The sequence below is a fragment of the Pongo abelii genome, chromosome 11 (assembly GCF_028885655.2).
Source record: "Pongo abelii isolate AG06213 chromosome 11, NHGRI_mPonAbe1-v2.0_pri, whole genome shotgun sequence".
Taxonomy (NCBI): domain Eukaryota; kingdom Metazoa; phylum Chordata; class Mammalia; order Primates; family Hominidae; genus Pongo; species Pongo abelii.
This window is the reverse complement of record NC_071996.2, coordinates 144,680,619-144,693,460: the sequence shown is the minus strand read 5'-3', so window position 1 is coordinate 144,693,460 and position 12,842 is coordinate 144,680,619. Positions and strand designations below refer to the sequence as shown.

Sequence of the window (12,842 nt, the reverse complement as noted above, 5' to 3'; positions counted from 1 at the left end):
TTCGCAGACTCCAGATACGTGGATCCCAGGCTGCTTAATATTGTTCTCCATCCTCCTTTGCAGACTCCACATACGTGGATCCCAGGCTAATTAATATTGTTCTCCATCCCCCTTCGCAGACTCCATATACGTAGATCCCAGGCTGCTTGATACTATTCTCCATCCTCCTTCGCAGACTCCACATATGTGGATCCTAGGCTGCTTGATATTGTTCTCCATCCTCCTTCGCAGACTCCACATACGTGGATCCTATTACCCTAATACCGTTCTAGAGGTTGCTGAAGATCTCTTCTTTTTTAGTCTTATTCTCTCTGTGATGCATATTGAATTGTTTGTTTCATTCTTCAGGTTCATTGATCTTTCCTTCTGCAATACCTAACCTGCCGTAAATACTATTCAGTATATTTTAAAAACTCAGATATATTTTTCATCTCTACAAGTTTTTAAAAATACCTTCTACTTCTCATTAGGTTTTTTTCCCCTCAACAATCTTGATTATAGGAGCATATTAATAATAGATAATTAAACATTTGTATCTGCTAATTCTGTCATTTCTGGTGCCTGTTTCTATTGATCTATTTTTCTCCTCACTGTGAGTTATATGTTACTTCTTTGTAGACCTGATAATTTTTGACTGGGTATTTTGGAGTTCTGGATTCTGTTATATTACTGATATACTCCTGTTGAGGAGTATAGGATTTTATTCTGGCACATGGCTCAATGACTTAGGATCAGTTTCATCCTTTTAAGCTTTAAGATTTGTTAGGGCTTAAAAAGACTAATGTCGACATTAGTCTTTAGTTCAGCACTACTAAAGTGACACCCCACTGAGGACTCTATGCAATAGATTCCCAGCCCTGTTTGAGCTCCAGGAAGTGTTTGACTTACTGCTTTCTAGTGGTTCTTTCCCTAGCCTTGCAGATTTCATCCTGAGCCCGATAATAATAAGCCAAAATTCAGGGAGGTCTCCTCTTGATCTCATGCTCCCTCCTGCCTCAGGAGCACCATCCTGTAGCCACTGAACTAGGATATTTGTCTCCTTAATTCAGAGGGACTGCTGGACTCTCAGTTCCTCCTCCCAGCACAGTGGCCTGGAAACTGCCCCAGGCAGAATCTGGGGCAATTGTAGGGCTCACCTCATTTGATTCCCTTTTCTCAGGGGTGACAGGCTTGTGCTGTCTGTTGTCCAATGCCTGAAAAAGGGGTTTCACAGATTTTGTCTGTTTTTCTAGGTGTTGACAGTGAGAGGGAAATTCCAAGAGCAGTTAATTCTTGTTGGCCAGAAGCAGAAGACTAGGGACTCTTTTTTGTAGTGTCCAATTTGTGGCCAACTTCCTGTCAGACCTGATTAGACTGTCAGCATCTGCGCCTTGTAATACAGTCAATCAGTCCTTACATTAGCGCCAGCATCAGTCTGTTGTTTCTTTCTTCTTCCTCTTTTTTTTTTTTTTAAAGACAAGTGTCACTCATTCTGTTACCCAGGGTGGAGTGCAGTGGTGTGATCTCAGCTCACTGAAACCTCTGCCTCCCGGGTTCAATTCTCCAGCCTCAACCTCCCGAGCAGCTGGGATTACAGGCGTGTACCACCACGTCTGGCTAACTTTTGTATTTTTAGTACAGATGGGGTTTCACCATGTTGGCCAGGCTGGCCTCGAACTCCTGACCTCAAGTGATCCGCCCGCCTCAGCCTCCCAAAGTGCTGGGATTACAGGCATGAGCCACCACACCCAGCCAGTCTGTTTCTTATTATTCACTCTACTTGCATCATTATTCTGTACAAAACATGGTTTATTTGCAAAAATCTTTTGAAACCACTTATCTGTTTCCTGACATGAATTTAGTGAAATACACTGATATTTAGATAACAATCTGGGCAACGTGAGCTGTGACGCGGAACAGTGACTTTAAAGCAGGCAAATAGGTGAGGCTGCCTCCTCCCGCTCCTGCCCTGCAGAGCACCACCGTCCCCTCAGGACACACCCTGGCCTCCCATGCACTCGGCAAAGACTGATGGAGGGCCCATGACCCTGTGTCTTACGGGTAAAACAGAATTTCCTCCTGAATTTTTTAAACTAAAAATAACCTGAATAGTTTGTCTTTAGCATCTCCCTGGAGAGAAGCAGCACTTGCTGCATCCATAGAGGTCGGCACAGTGGGTGAGCCTCTGGAGGCAGGTGCAGCAATCAGACACGAAAGCCATTTTTACACTATGGGCTGCAATCTCCAGTTGGCCTTTTAATTCCTCTAACAAGTCACAACTAGCAGTTAAACAACACAAAATAGAACAGAAAATAGTGAAAGGTCAGTTTTCTTTCTGATTCCCGTTACTTTCCCTTGTGTGCTGAGGGTTCTAGAGTAGGAAAGGAAGATGTTAAAAAAGTCAAGAGTCACCCAGGCTGGAAGAGGAGCCTTGGGAACTTTGTCATCCCTCCTGGCATTTCACAGATGGAAACCAAGGCCCAGAGAGGGGAAGGGGTTGCTCAGCCTCACACAGCACCCTGGAGGCAGCATCCATCTTTTGCTTCCTATTTTCCCTGCAGTTGGTGGCTTAGGATCCAGGCTGAGCGGGAAGCGCTGGGGAGTGGGAAGGGGGCAGAGGCATCCCCCCACCCGAGAGGCAGGTGTGAGTTGAGTCAGATGGTGAGGCAGGAAGGGGAAAGTGGCTATGGTGGTGTTCACGGCACAAAGCCACCATCAGCCATGGCGGCCTGCAGGCACTTGGCCAATTACCTGTCTCACAGTGAAGTCCCTTGAAGGGCTCTGCACACAAGCAGGTGTAATTCCCCACTAGGTCAACACAAGAGCCTCCATTCAGGCAGGGGTCAGGGCTGCAGTCGTCCACATCTGAGGGGCAGCAGAAGTGGGGGCTTGGCTTGAGCCAGGCCACAACCACCCTGTGCCCAGCACCTGGCCACGGGCAGTAGACCCTCTCCAATCCGAAGCCAGGCCACTCACCCGTCTCGCAGGCTGCTCCGGTGTATCCAGCCTGGCACACACACACTGCAGAGCCGTTCTCCACCTGGCACTGGCCACCATGTTGACACTCTTTGGTGTCACAGGGGGATTGGGCTAGAGGGAAGAGGTATAGACAGGACGATGGACTCCCAGCTATGGTTACCTGAGGGGACAGAAACCCCTGGGACGTACATTGAGCCCCACCCCCAACTGGCTTACAGGGCAGGGGGGCGTGGCAGGCAGGTTTCTGAGGGGGCAACAGGCAAGGAAGAGGCCTGGCCAGGCAGTCCTGACTGGCCACCTGAAGCTCCATCTGAACTGGGTCTAATTCAGCAAACCTGGGATGGAGGGATGGGTGTGTATGCCGGGCAGGGGCAAATGGGGGTACACGGAACTCACTCCCACTCTTGGGGGATGGTCCCTCCCTATGTGGCTCTTATTCCAAGTGGACTATGACAAGAGCTGTTGTCGAGGATGCAGGCTGTGACTGAGCCTGGAAGGGTGTGCAGCACCCAAGGTGTAGGAGTGGCTCCTGGGGCGAGAGGCTGGGTGGGGCAGGCAATGGCCTCTGCAGGAACGGCCAGGGCAAAGGGACTCCGGCCCCCAGTTACTGAGTGGGAGTGAGCTAGGGGAGCCCACCCTCTGCCCTGCCTCCTCACCGGATGCTGGCCCTCCTTGAGCCCAGAGCACCTGGCCCACGCATCCCAGGTCTCTCCTTTGCCCCCGGCCAGCAGAGCCAGAAGCAGAGGAGAGCCACATCCCCTGTCTTACTGACAGCTCATACCCAGAACAAACTCAGAAACAAGAGCGATAGCCAAAGCATGTGTCCCTCCCTGGAGTCATGGGGGAATGGCGGGGCCCTCTCCTTGGCATAGGAAGGAGACAGGAGGGCCTGACTACTCCCCCAGGAGGTGTGAAAGACCTTTGGTGGCTGATGGGACATGGTGATCCCTGTCTCCCTGACCCCAGCCCCACTAGGTGGAGGAGCACGCACACCCTTGTCTTTAGTTGTGGGCGCCCCTGCTGTTATGGGCTCTGGGGGCCAAGGTGGCTTCCAAGATCAGGGAGCCCCTGTGGGGGGTCGAGGGGGGAAGGCTTGTGCCACAGCTGCACTGAGAAAGCGAAGGCTCACGGCTCGAGGCCACACATACAACTGACATGCTGCAGACCCAAGACCTGAACCAGCCTCCTGGCACCAAGCCCCAAGCCCTCTTAGGGGACCTCACCAGGCTGTATATCACAGAGGGGCTCCTGGAGCCTGGGGCATAGCCAAGGAGCAGCCCATTCCTGGGAAGCTCTGCCCAGTCACCCTTGGGGACCCTCATCATAGGCCTGGGTCCTCCCGCAGCCAGGCCCCTGGCCAGCACCGCACAGGGAGAGCACTGAGCAAGAGGAAGGCGATCCTGCCAGCCTCCCTGGCCTTTACCAAGGGACAGAAGCCTGCAGGGCTGAGTCTGCCACAGCACCAACGCCACAGAAGCCCGACTCCCACCCGTCTCACATTGAGAACATGTGGGCAAGCAGGGCAGGAGTTTCTGGATGAAGCAAGGCTCCTTTGCATGGAGTTTGCTCCGACACTGGCTGTGGGAAGACAGTGGCAGGGGTCGGGGAGCAAGGGGTAACTGGGGTCACTGTGCTGTCACCTATGTGTGATCTGTAAACACACTGGCAAGCCCATCTCGCCAGGTGGGAATTGTGCTGAATTCACTCCTTTGGACCTTGAAGTCACATTTCCATTGCATTCCTGCAGAATTTCATTCTAATGTACTTTCAGGTGCAAAAGTTCCTTACTGCCACTCAACTGTAGTTCTCTCCAATACAAATATGTGTAAACACAGGAATGAAGTACTTTAAAAACCTCCCATGACCATAAATATCTGATAAGAATTGTTTTTTCTAGATTGAGATATTGATATAGTCACTGCTTGAACACATTGATCTAAACAATCTATTACATGTTTTTATAAGTGATTGTCACACAGGACATGCACACCTGGCTGAGCTGGGTGGGGAGCAGCAGGTCACGGTGCTTTGATTTTAGGGGCTCCCTTTGCAAAGCTCCCTGAGCAGAGCCCTATGGTGAGATGGAGAGCAGGAATGGGGCGGGGGTCCACCTTTCTTTACCAGGTGGGTGAAGCGCATGGGTGAGGGGCCTAAAGAGGTGCTGGTAGAAGGGCAGTAAGTAGAGGCCGACTCTGATGACAACTGCTTCGAAAGAGCTGGGCTCTGAACCGGGAGGGCAAGCTGAGGTTTGGTAGCAGCAGTGAGGATGGAGAGGGACTCCAGGCCCCACCTAGGCCGTGAGACCCCCTTTCCCTGAAGGCAGGGGCAGGAGAGAAACAGCGTCCAGGAGCAGCTGGAGGGAGCAGCAGGGACTGTGTGGCTGTACCCTTCCTGCCCCACAGCCAGCCCATCTGACCCCAGAAGCACTTCACATTCCCCTCAAGCTGGTCCTGGGCTGAGAGGGGGTCTGACGGCCCCACCACATCCCCAACGGGCTCTCATCCGGGCTCTGGTGCCTGTCTGGCCCTGATCCTGGCCTGGTTTGGGACCGGGGCACTGGCCTGTTCTGAGGCCCCATCCCTGGTACGAATGCCATGGCCTAGGAAGCCTGTGTGACTGGTCATGGCTCCTGCCCCCTACCCAGATATGGGCCTTTCCCTGGGCATCCGGGCTCCTCCACTCCTCGTGGGTGGCCTCTCTGGGCTGTCCACCTTGCAGTATGCACAGCTGCCGGACCTTCCTAAACCTCAGCCTTGTCCAGCTGTGTCTCCTGCTATCCTGTACCCGGCAGGGCCCTGGGGGCCCTGGTGGGTTCCTCTTACCTGTCTCACAGGTGGGTCCCCCAAAGCCGGCCGGGCACTGGCAGCGGAAACTGTTGATGCTGTGAGTACAGGTCCCGCCATTCTGACAGGGCTGGGAGGCACATTCGTTCACATCTGAAACATGGGGCAGGCTGAGGCCTCAGCTGTGGGAACCTGGTTGAGGAGTTTCCTCCAAGGCCTTGGGTTGGGCCGGGGACGGAGGAGCAAGCCCGAGACTGGCTCAGAGAGGGCAGCAGCTGCACCCACCCATGGTGCTCACTCCAGAGGGCCATGGCCTTTGGTCCCCAGTGGTCCCCTAAGCAAGTCACCCACACCCTGGGGACAGAGACCCCTGACCTGGGCCCCTGGGCGCCCAGGGCCACTGGTGGAGCCTACAGTGCTCCTCCTGAGCCCAGCGCAGCCAGTGGGTGGTCCCGCCCCAGGTCAGTCACTCACCCAGGTGGCACCTCCGCCCCGTGAAGCCCGAGAGGCAGGAGCAGGTGTAGGAGGGGTTGCCCGTGACGCAGTCGTCGATGCACTTGCCGCCGTTGAGGCAGGGGCGCAGGGCCAGGCACACGGAGGCTGCAGACATAGGGAGGGGCTGGAGCCTCAGCCGCCGCCTCCGGACTCGGCAGGAGAGCCACTCCCATCCGCATCTCCCTTCCCACCCCTGACCCAAAAGGTCGGCCTCTGGGTGCCCAGGTGACCGCAGCAAAGCAGCCAGGTTTCAGGTTTCACTTTAGGTTGGAGCAGGGGAGCAGGGGCGGTGCTGTTGGCGTGGCCTCTGGGGATGTGGCTTCGCGTGGGGCGGACTCCCCGGAGCAACTCACACCAGTACCCCCTGTCCCCTCCATCCCTCTCAGCGCTGCCGCGGGCAGTTCTGAAAACTGGCACACTCCGCCTCCCCTCCCGGGTTCCTGGCGTGGAAAACCCGAGGCTGGCACTCAGCCGTCATGTCGGCGTTTCTGGGACAAGGGGGGCCATGCAGGGGGCGCGGCCGGGGGCTGCAGGAGGGCTGTGTCCCTCGGATGCTGGGCAGCCGCTCTGGGGCGGGGGGCAGCAGCTCCTGGGCTCCCCGCCCCTTGAGCCCGGACTCCCTAAGCTCAGATGCAAGTGGGGACCTGTTCGCGCCCCTGTGTGGGTAGCTCGGGCTCCTCCGTCTCCTTCGTCGCGGCGCCACCTGCAGCCCTCAGATGGGTCTTTCCGCCCCGCGACTGCATCTTTCCTCTTCCCGTGATGCGCGCGGTGCTCTCCCCAACCCGTGGCGCGCCTCTACTCCCCACCCCCCACCAAATGATGCGCCTCCACACCCCACCCTGTGACACGCCTCTACTCCCCACCCCCCACCCTGTGACGCGCCCCCACCCCCCACCCCCACCCTGTGACGCGCCTCCACCCCCTACCCCCACCCTGTGACGCGCCTCTACTCCCCCACCCCCCACCCTGTGACGCGCCCCCACCCCCCACCCCCACCCCGTGACGCGCCTGTACTCCCCCACCCCCCACCCTGTGACGCGCCTCTACTCCCCCACCCCCCACCCTGTGACGCGCCCCCACCCCCCACCCCCACCCCGTGACGCGCCTGTACTCCCCCACCCCCCACCCTGTGACGCGCCTCTACTCCCCCACCCCCCACCCTGTGACGCGCCTCCACCCCCTACCCCCACCCCGTGACGCGCCTGTACTCCCCCACACCCCACCCTGTGACGCGCCCCCACCCCGTGACGTACCTTCACCCCCCCACCCCCCCGTGACACGCCTCCACCCTCCCACTCCCCACCCCGTGACGCACCTCCACCCCCCCAACCCCCACCCCTTGACGCGCCTGCACACCCCCACCCCCCTCCCCGTGATGTGCCTCCGCCCCCCACCCCTACTACGCCCCACCTCCAACCCCGTGGCACACCTGCACCCCCCACCCCCCCACCCCGTGGCGCGCCTGCACCCCCCACCCCGTGGCACGCCCCCACCTCCCACACCCTCTACTCCTCACTCCCAACCCTGTGGCGCGCCGGCAGCCCCCATCCCCCACCCCCATACTCTCTACCCCTCATCCCCCACCCTGTGGCGCGCCTGAACCCCGCCTCCGCCCCACAGTGGTGCGCGCACATCTGCTAGCCCTGTCGTGTTCTCTGGGGACTCAGTGTTGCAGAGAAGCGCCCCCTCTCCCCTCTCGGTAGCCTAGATGCTCGCGGCTGGGAGGTGAGTCTGCGGCAGGTCCCAGCGCGAGCCTCACTGCGGCCCCAGGTTTGGCAGGGCTTGTGATGCGCAGCCCTCGGTGGAGCGGATCAGTCCCTTGCCCTCGCCCCACGTGTAAGCAGTGATTTCTGAAGGCTCCTTGGCTCCCAAGGCCGCACAGCAGCAGGGCTGGGGCTACCATCCACGGCTCTGCTGCCGCCGTGGCTGTTCCCACAAACCACGTGCCCACCCCTGGGAGGGACACCCACCCCTTCCATTTGTGCACTCTGGGCTGGAAGGACCCCTGGAACTCCGCTGTGGACGTGATGCTTGAGTTTGTCAAGCAGACACCAAATCCCACCAAACAGCAAGCCCGCTGGCAGAAATGAGGATCTGGGCGGTAAGAAGACCTGCCTCATGGGTGGCCCTGAGGGTCAGAGACCACATGCTGCTCCTCCCCCAGCCCAGGCAGGAGGCTGGGTGGGAATGAGGGGAGAGTAGGGACCTCATGGTCCCAGGGAGAGGCATCCCTGGGCTCCTCCTCCCCTGAGGGCCCAGAACTCTACCCCCGAAACCCGCAGTCTCCAGAGGGTTTCCTCCAACCCAGAGCAGTGTGTGAGTGGGGTCTTCTCTAGGGGAAGCTGAGGCTCCAGGACCAGCCAGGCCTTCCTTAGTTTCACATGCCTGAGGTGGGCTGGGCTGGAGACCCAAGTGCCCCTACTCTCCCGGTCAGCATCCAGCCCCCTTCCTCTCCACCTCTCCTCTGCCATCAACCCCCTTCCTCAGCCCGCTCCCACCCCAAGCTGCTCCTCTGTCCTCTTACTTGTATGGCCGCAGCCCCCCACGCGCACCTGGGCATCATCGATTCTGAACGCCCAGCGCCCGGGCACACCCACGTTGGTGGTGGTCTCCACCTCGGCCATGTCTGCTGTGCGCGAGCCGGGGATACTGAAGTAACGCTGCCCATCGCCTGCGTTGAAGCCAGCCTGGGGGTGGGGTGGGGGCAGAGTGAGGGAGGCCAGTTCCCCAGGTCTACAGAGGTAGGGGTTACCCTGCCCCCACCATGTTCCTGCCAGGGTCAGCAACCTCCCAGTCAGGTCCTGACCTCAGCCAACCGTTCCTGGGAGCCAAGGAGAGGGTTGGCCCTGGCTCCCCAGCCCAATCCTCCGGCAGCTCACCTCTGGGCTCTTGGGCCTCCCCTGGGGCCAGGGGCAAGTATGACCCCAAGAGAAAGCAGGTGGCCAGGAGGTGAGTGGGGGTGCGCACAGCCCAAAGACACTCTCGGGCCTGGGGAGCACTGACCCTGGGCCATTGTCCTGTTTCATTCCCTCCACACCCGGGGTTTCCTACCGGCTGTGGTCCCTTGGGTCACTGGCTAGGCCAAGGGCACAAGGAGCAGAGGACATCTCTGTTGCTGCTGCAGCTGTTAAAGGGGACTGCAGGGGCAGGGCGGGGCAGGTCAGGGGGACAAAGGTGCCTTTGGGCCTGAGGATGTTTGTTTTCGGGCAGTGAGAGGCCTCAGGGATGGTTGTGGATGCCTCTCGTTGGCCTCTGCACAGTACTGGGGGATCTGCCTATGGTGAGCCGCTGCCTACCTCATCAGCTCATGACAGTCCTGGCTGTGGGGAGCAGGGGTTCTGAACAGAGCACCGACTGTACTCGCCTACCTGGGCTGCGATGCCCCCGAGGCCAGTGGCGTTGCCCCCGCTGCTGGCGTGTGTGCCTGTAGTCCACACAATGGACTCATAGTTGAAGATGGTGAAGGAGAGCTTGCCGTCTGTGATGAGCACAGTCTGGAATGTGTTGACCTGCCGGGGAGAGGGGGCTGAACAGGGCCCTGCACTCCCCTTGGCCCAGGGAAGCCCTGCCCTGTCCACCATCCTGGCGCACTGTCATTGTCCACTGGGCCCCTGGCTTGCTCAATGTCTGTGTCTTCCAGCTGGACGGGCAGCCAAGGCAGGACCTTGGTGGCCTCATCCTCTGCTGTCTCCCAGGGCCTGCCACTCAGCAGAGGCCGTCCGCAACCCACAACTGTTGCTGGGGTGAGTGAAACACCCGGGGCGGGTGCGGGGCCCACAGATGGGAGCAGACACTGTCCCCTGCCCTTAGCCAGATCCACAAAATCTCCCGTGTGAAATGAGCACAATTGTAAAAAGGAAAAGAGGAAAGGTAAAAAGAACCAAGGAAGAGCCGTGCTGCAGCATTTAACAGTCAGGACTTATGGTTTTCACAGAATTCTACTGCATGGAAATATTGGTGGGTGGCGTACAGATGAGAGACGCCAGATGAGAATCGAGCAAAGGATCGGGACTGTTTAAGAAATGATCTTGGGACAAACAGGAAACCCCCTGAAAAAGAATCAGATCAGAGTCCTGCCTTTCACCACACACAAAAAGAAATCCCAAATCAAATGAAGTTTTAAAGTGAAAGAAAAGTCCTAGAAGAAAATACAGGCGAATATGTATAACTCAGGAAAGGGAAAGGACTTTTAAGTGTGATGTTTGTTCACAGCAAAAACCAAAAGGGAGAATTATACATTTGACTGCAAAGGGCTTCTGAATATTTAAAAAAAATCCATAAGATCAAATTGAATGGCAAACAGCAATGTGAAAAACGTATTTATAACGCATATGGCGGATAAAACTATCGAGACTCTTAATTCAAGAACTACAGATCAATAAGAAGAAGACCAAAAGTATTACAGAAAAAATGTCAGAGGGTATGAACAGACATATCACAGTAGAATACAAGTAACCAATAATATTAGAACAAATTCAGCACCACTAGAAATTAAAGATATGTAAGTTAAAAAGTAGCACTCATTGTTTTGTCTGTAGAGTTGGCAAAGTTGGAAAATGATAGCTGGGGGGTGCAAGGAAACCAGCACTTCTTTTTATTTATTTATTTATTTTTTATTATACTTTAAGTTCTAGGGTATATGTGCACAACGTGCAGGTTTGTTACATACATATACCTGTGCCATGCTGGTGTGCTGCACCCATTAACTAGTCATTTACATTAGGTATATCTCCTAATGCTATCCCTCCCCCAACCCCATGACAGGCCCCGGTATGTGATGTTCCCCTTCTTGTGTCCAAGTGTTCTCACTCATAGGTGGGAATTGAACAACGGAAACTGGCACTTCTAAATGTGGCTCCTCTGAGTATAAATGTGTAGTTTTTTTTTTTTTTTTTTTTTTGAGATGGACTCTCCCTCTGTCACCCAGGCCGGAGTGCAGTGGCGTGATCTCGGCTCACCGCAACCTCTGTCTCCCAGGTTCAAGCAATTCTCCTGCTTCAGCCTCCCGAGTAGCTGGGATTACAGGCACCTGCCACCACGCCTGGCTGATTTTGGTATTTTTAGGAGAGGGGAGTTTGCCATGTTGGCCAGGCTGGTCTCAAACTCCTGACCTCAGGTGATCCGTCTGACTTGGCCTCCCAAAGTGCTGGAATTACAGGCGTGAGCCACCGCACCCTGCCTGAATATGTAGATTTTTGAGAGGAAAACTGGAATTCTGCAGCTGGCAATCTCCCTTCTAAACACGTGTACCAGGACAGGATCATGCATAAGGCGACTTGGGCTATGCCGTGCCCGCCTCAGGCCCCTGGTATCGCAGCTGTCCAGTCATGGGGTACAGGTGAAACAAATGCACGTGCCGCCTGGTGCTGGTTTGTAGTCGCTGAGAAAGATGGGTGATCATACAGTGTACATTCCACTTATGTAAAAGTCAACATTAGAGAAACTACGTGCTCTGCTTCAGGAAGGCGAACGTAAGTGCTAACACTCGGAAAACAAACAAAGACGTGAGGGCCGCAGAACTGGGGTGGTGGCACCGTCTAGGGGACAGGGCGGACTAGAGCCAGTAAGGGCCCATCGTGGGGCCCTGGGAGCCAGAGAGGCGCAATGAGGCGATGCATGAAGCTGAACTGTCCACTTTCTGTCAATGAGCCTGCTCCTGGAAGTGCCCCTGGCTGGGTTATGCTTCTGAGCACTTCCTGATCCCTGGCTAGAGTGACCCCATGGGGCAGATGCGTCCTGTCTGCTTCATCCAGGGCTGTCTGCCCAGTGCCTAGAACACTTGCCTGTCACTTGGAAGGTGCCCTTAAAAAGTGTTTATTAGGAGGCCGAGGTGGGCGGATCACCTGAGGTCAGGAGTTTGAGACCAGTCTGGCCGATATGGGGAAACCCCCTCTCTACTAAAAATACAAAAATAAGCTGGGTGTGGTGATGCACGCCTGTAATCCTAGCTACTCAGGAGGCTGAGGCAGGAGAATCGCTTGAACCTGGGAGGTGGAGGTTGCAGTGAGCTGAGATCGTGCTATTGCACTCCAGCCTGGGCAACAAAGCGAGACTCCGTCTAAAAAAAAAAAGTGTTTATTAAATGCATGAACAAATAGCTCTGAAAATGGCGGTTCTGCACCCAGCGCCTCTTTTCTAGGGAGTCACTGTCTGTCTTGCACAGTCATGACCCAGTGCCCAGTACGGGCCTGGCCACAGTAGGTGCTGAGTAAATACATCTGCCACCAGAGTGGGCAGCTGTCCTTGTTAGGGAGTGTCAGCCCACCAGAACTCATCAAGCCTGCAAAGTGGCTGATTATTCTTGAGTCAATGTTTCTGTCATGTTTGGCATTATCAAGGAAGAGTACAAAACAGAATAACCTTCCAGTCTAACCTTTTGAGTACTGGGCCATTCCAAATGGAAATCCTCCCAACACCTCTCTCTGACATGTGAGCTGCTGCTTTGGGGAATTTGGTGTTTCCTGGAGGCAAGTGGCTTCCAGGAGCATTGGGGAAGGTTGGGGACATGTCCTCTTCTGCTCTGGCTCTGTGGTTTTGACCACGTGTTCCCCTCTTGGGTATGGATCAGTGACTGCACCACACCCACATCAGCAAGAGGGGGCCCTG

General features: G+C 55.9%; 1 protein-coding gene across 5 annotated transcripts in view; it reads right to left on the bottom strand.

Moving 5' to 3' along the window:
* The window catches only part of SNED1 (sushi, nidogen and EGF like domains 1), a 102,335-nt gene that overhangs the window by 56,073 nt on the left and 33,420 nt on the right, over positions 1-12,842 (bottom strand). For 4 of the 5 annotated variants that reach the window (XM_054550132.2, XM_024243748.3, XM_063713200.1 and 1 more), the window contains exons 3-8: positions 9,605-9,745; positions 8,761-8,923; positions 6,216-6,341; positions 5,781-5,894; positions 2,956-3,069; positions 2,731-2,844 (exon numbers count right to left, since the gene is read on the bottom strand). In XM_054550132.2, the coding sequence (XP_054406107.1) occupies positions 2,731-2,844; positions 2,956-3,069; positions 5,781-5,894; positions 6,216-6,341; positions 8,761-8,923; positions 9,605-9,745 (772 nt within the window). The remainder of the gene's footprint in view (positions 1-2,730; positions 2,845-2,955; positions 3,070-5,780; positions 5,895-6,215; positions 6,342-8,760; positions 8,924-9,604; positions 9,746-12,842) is intronic. The other variant, XM_063713201.1, reaches the window with a different exon arrangement.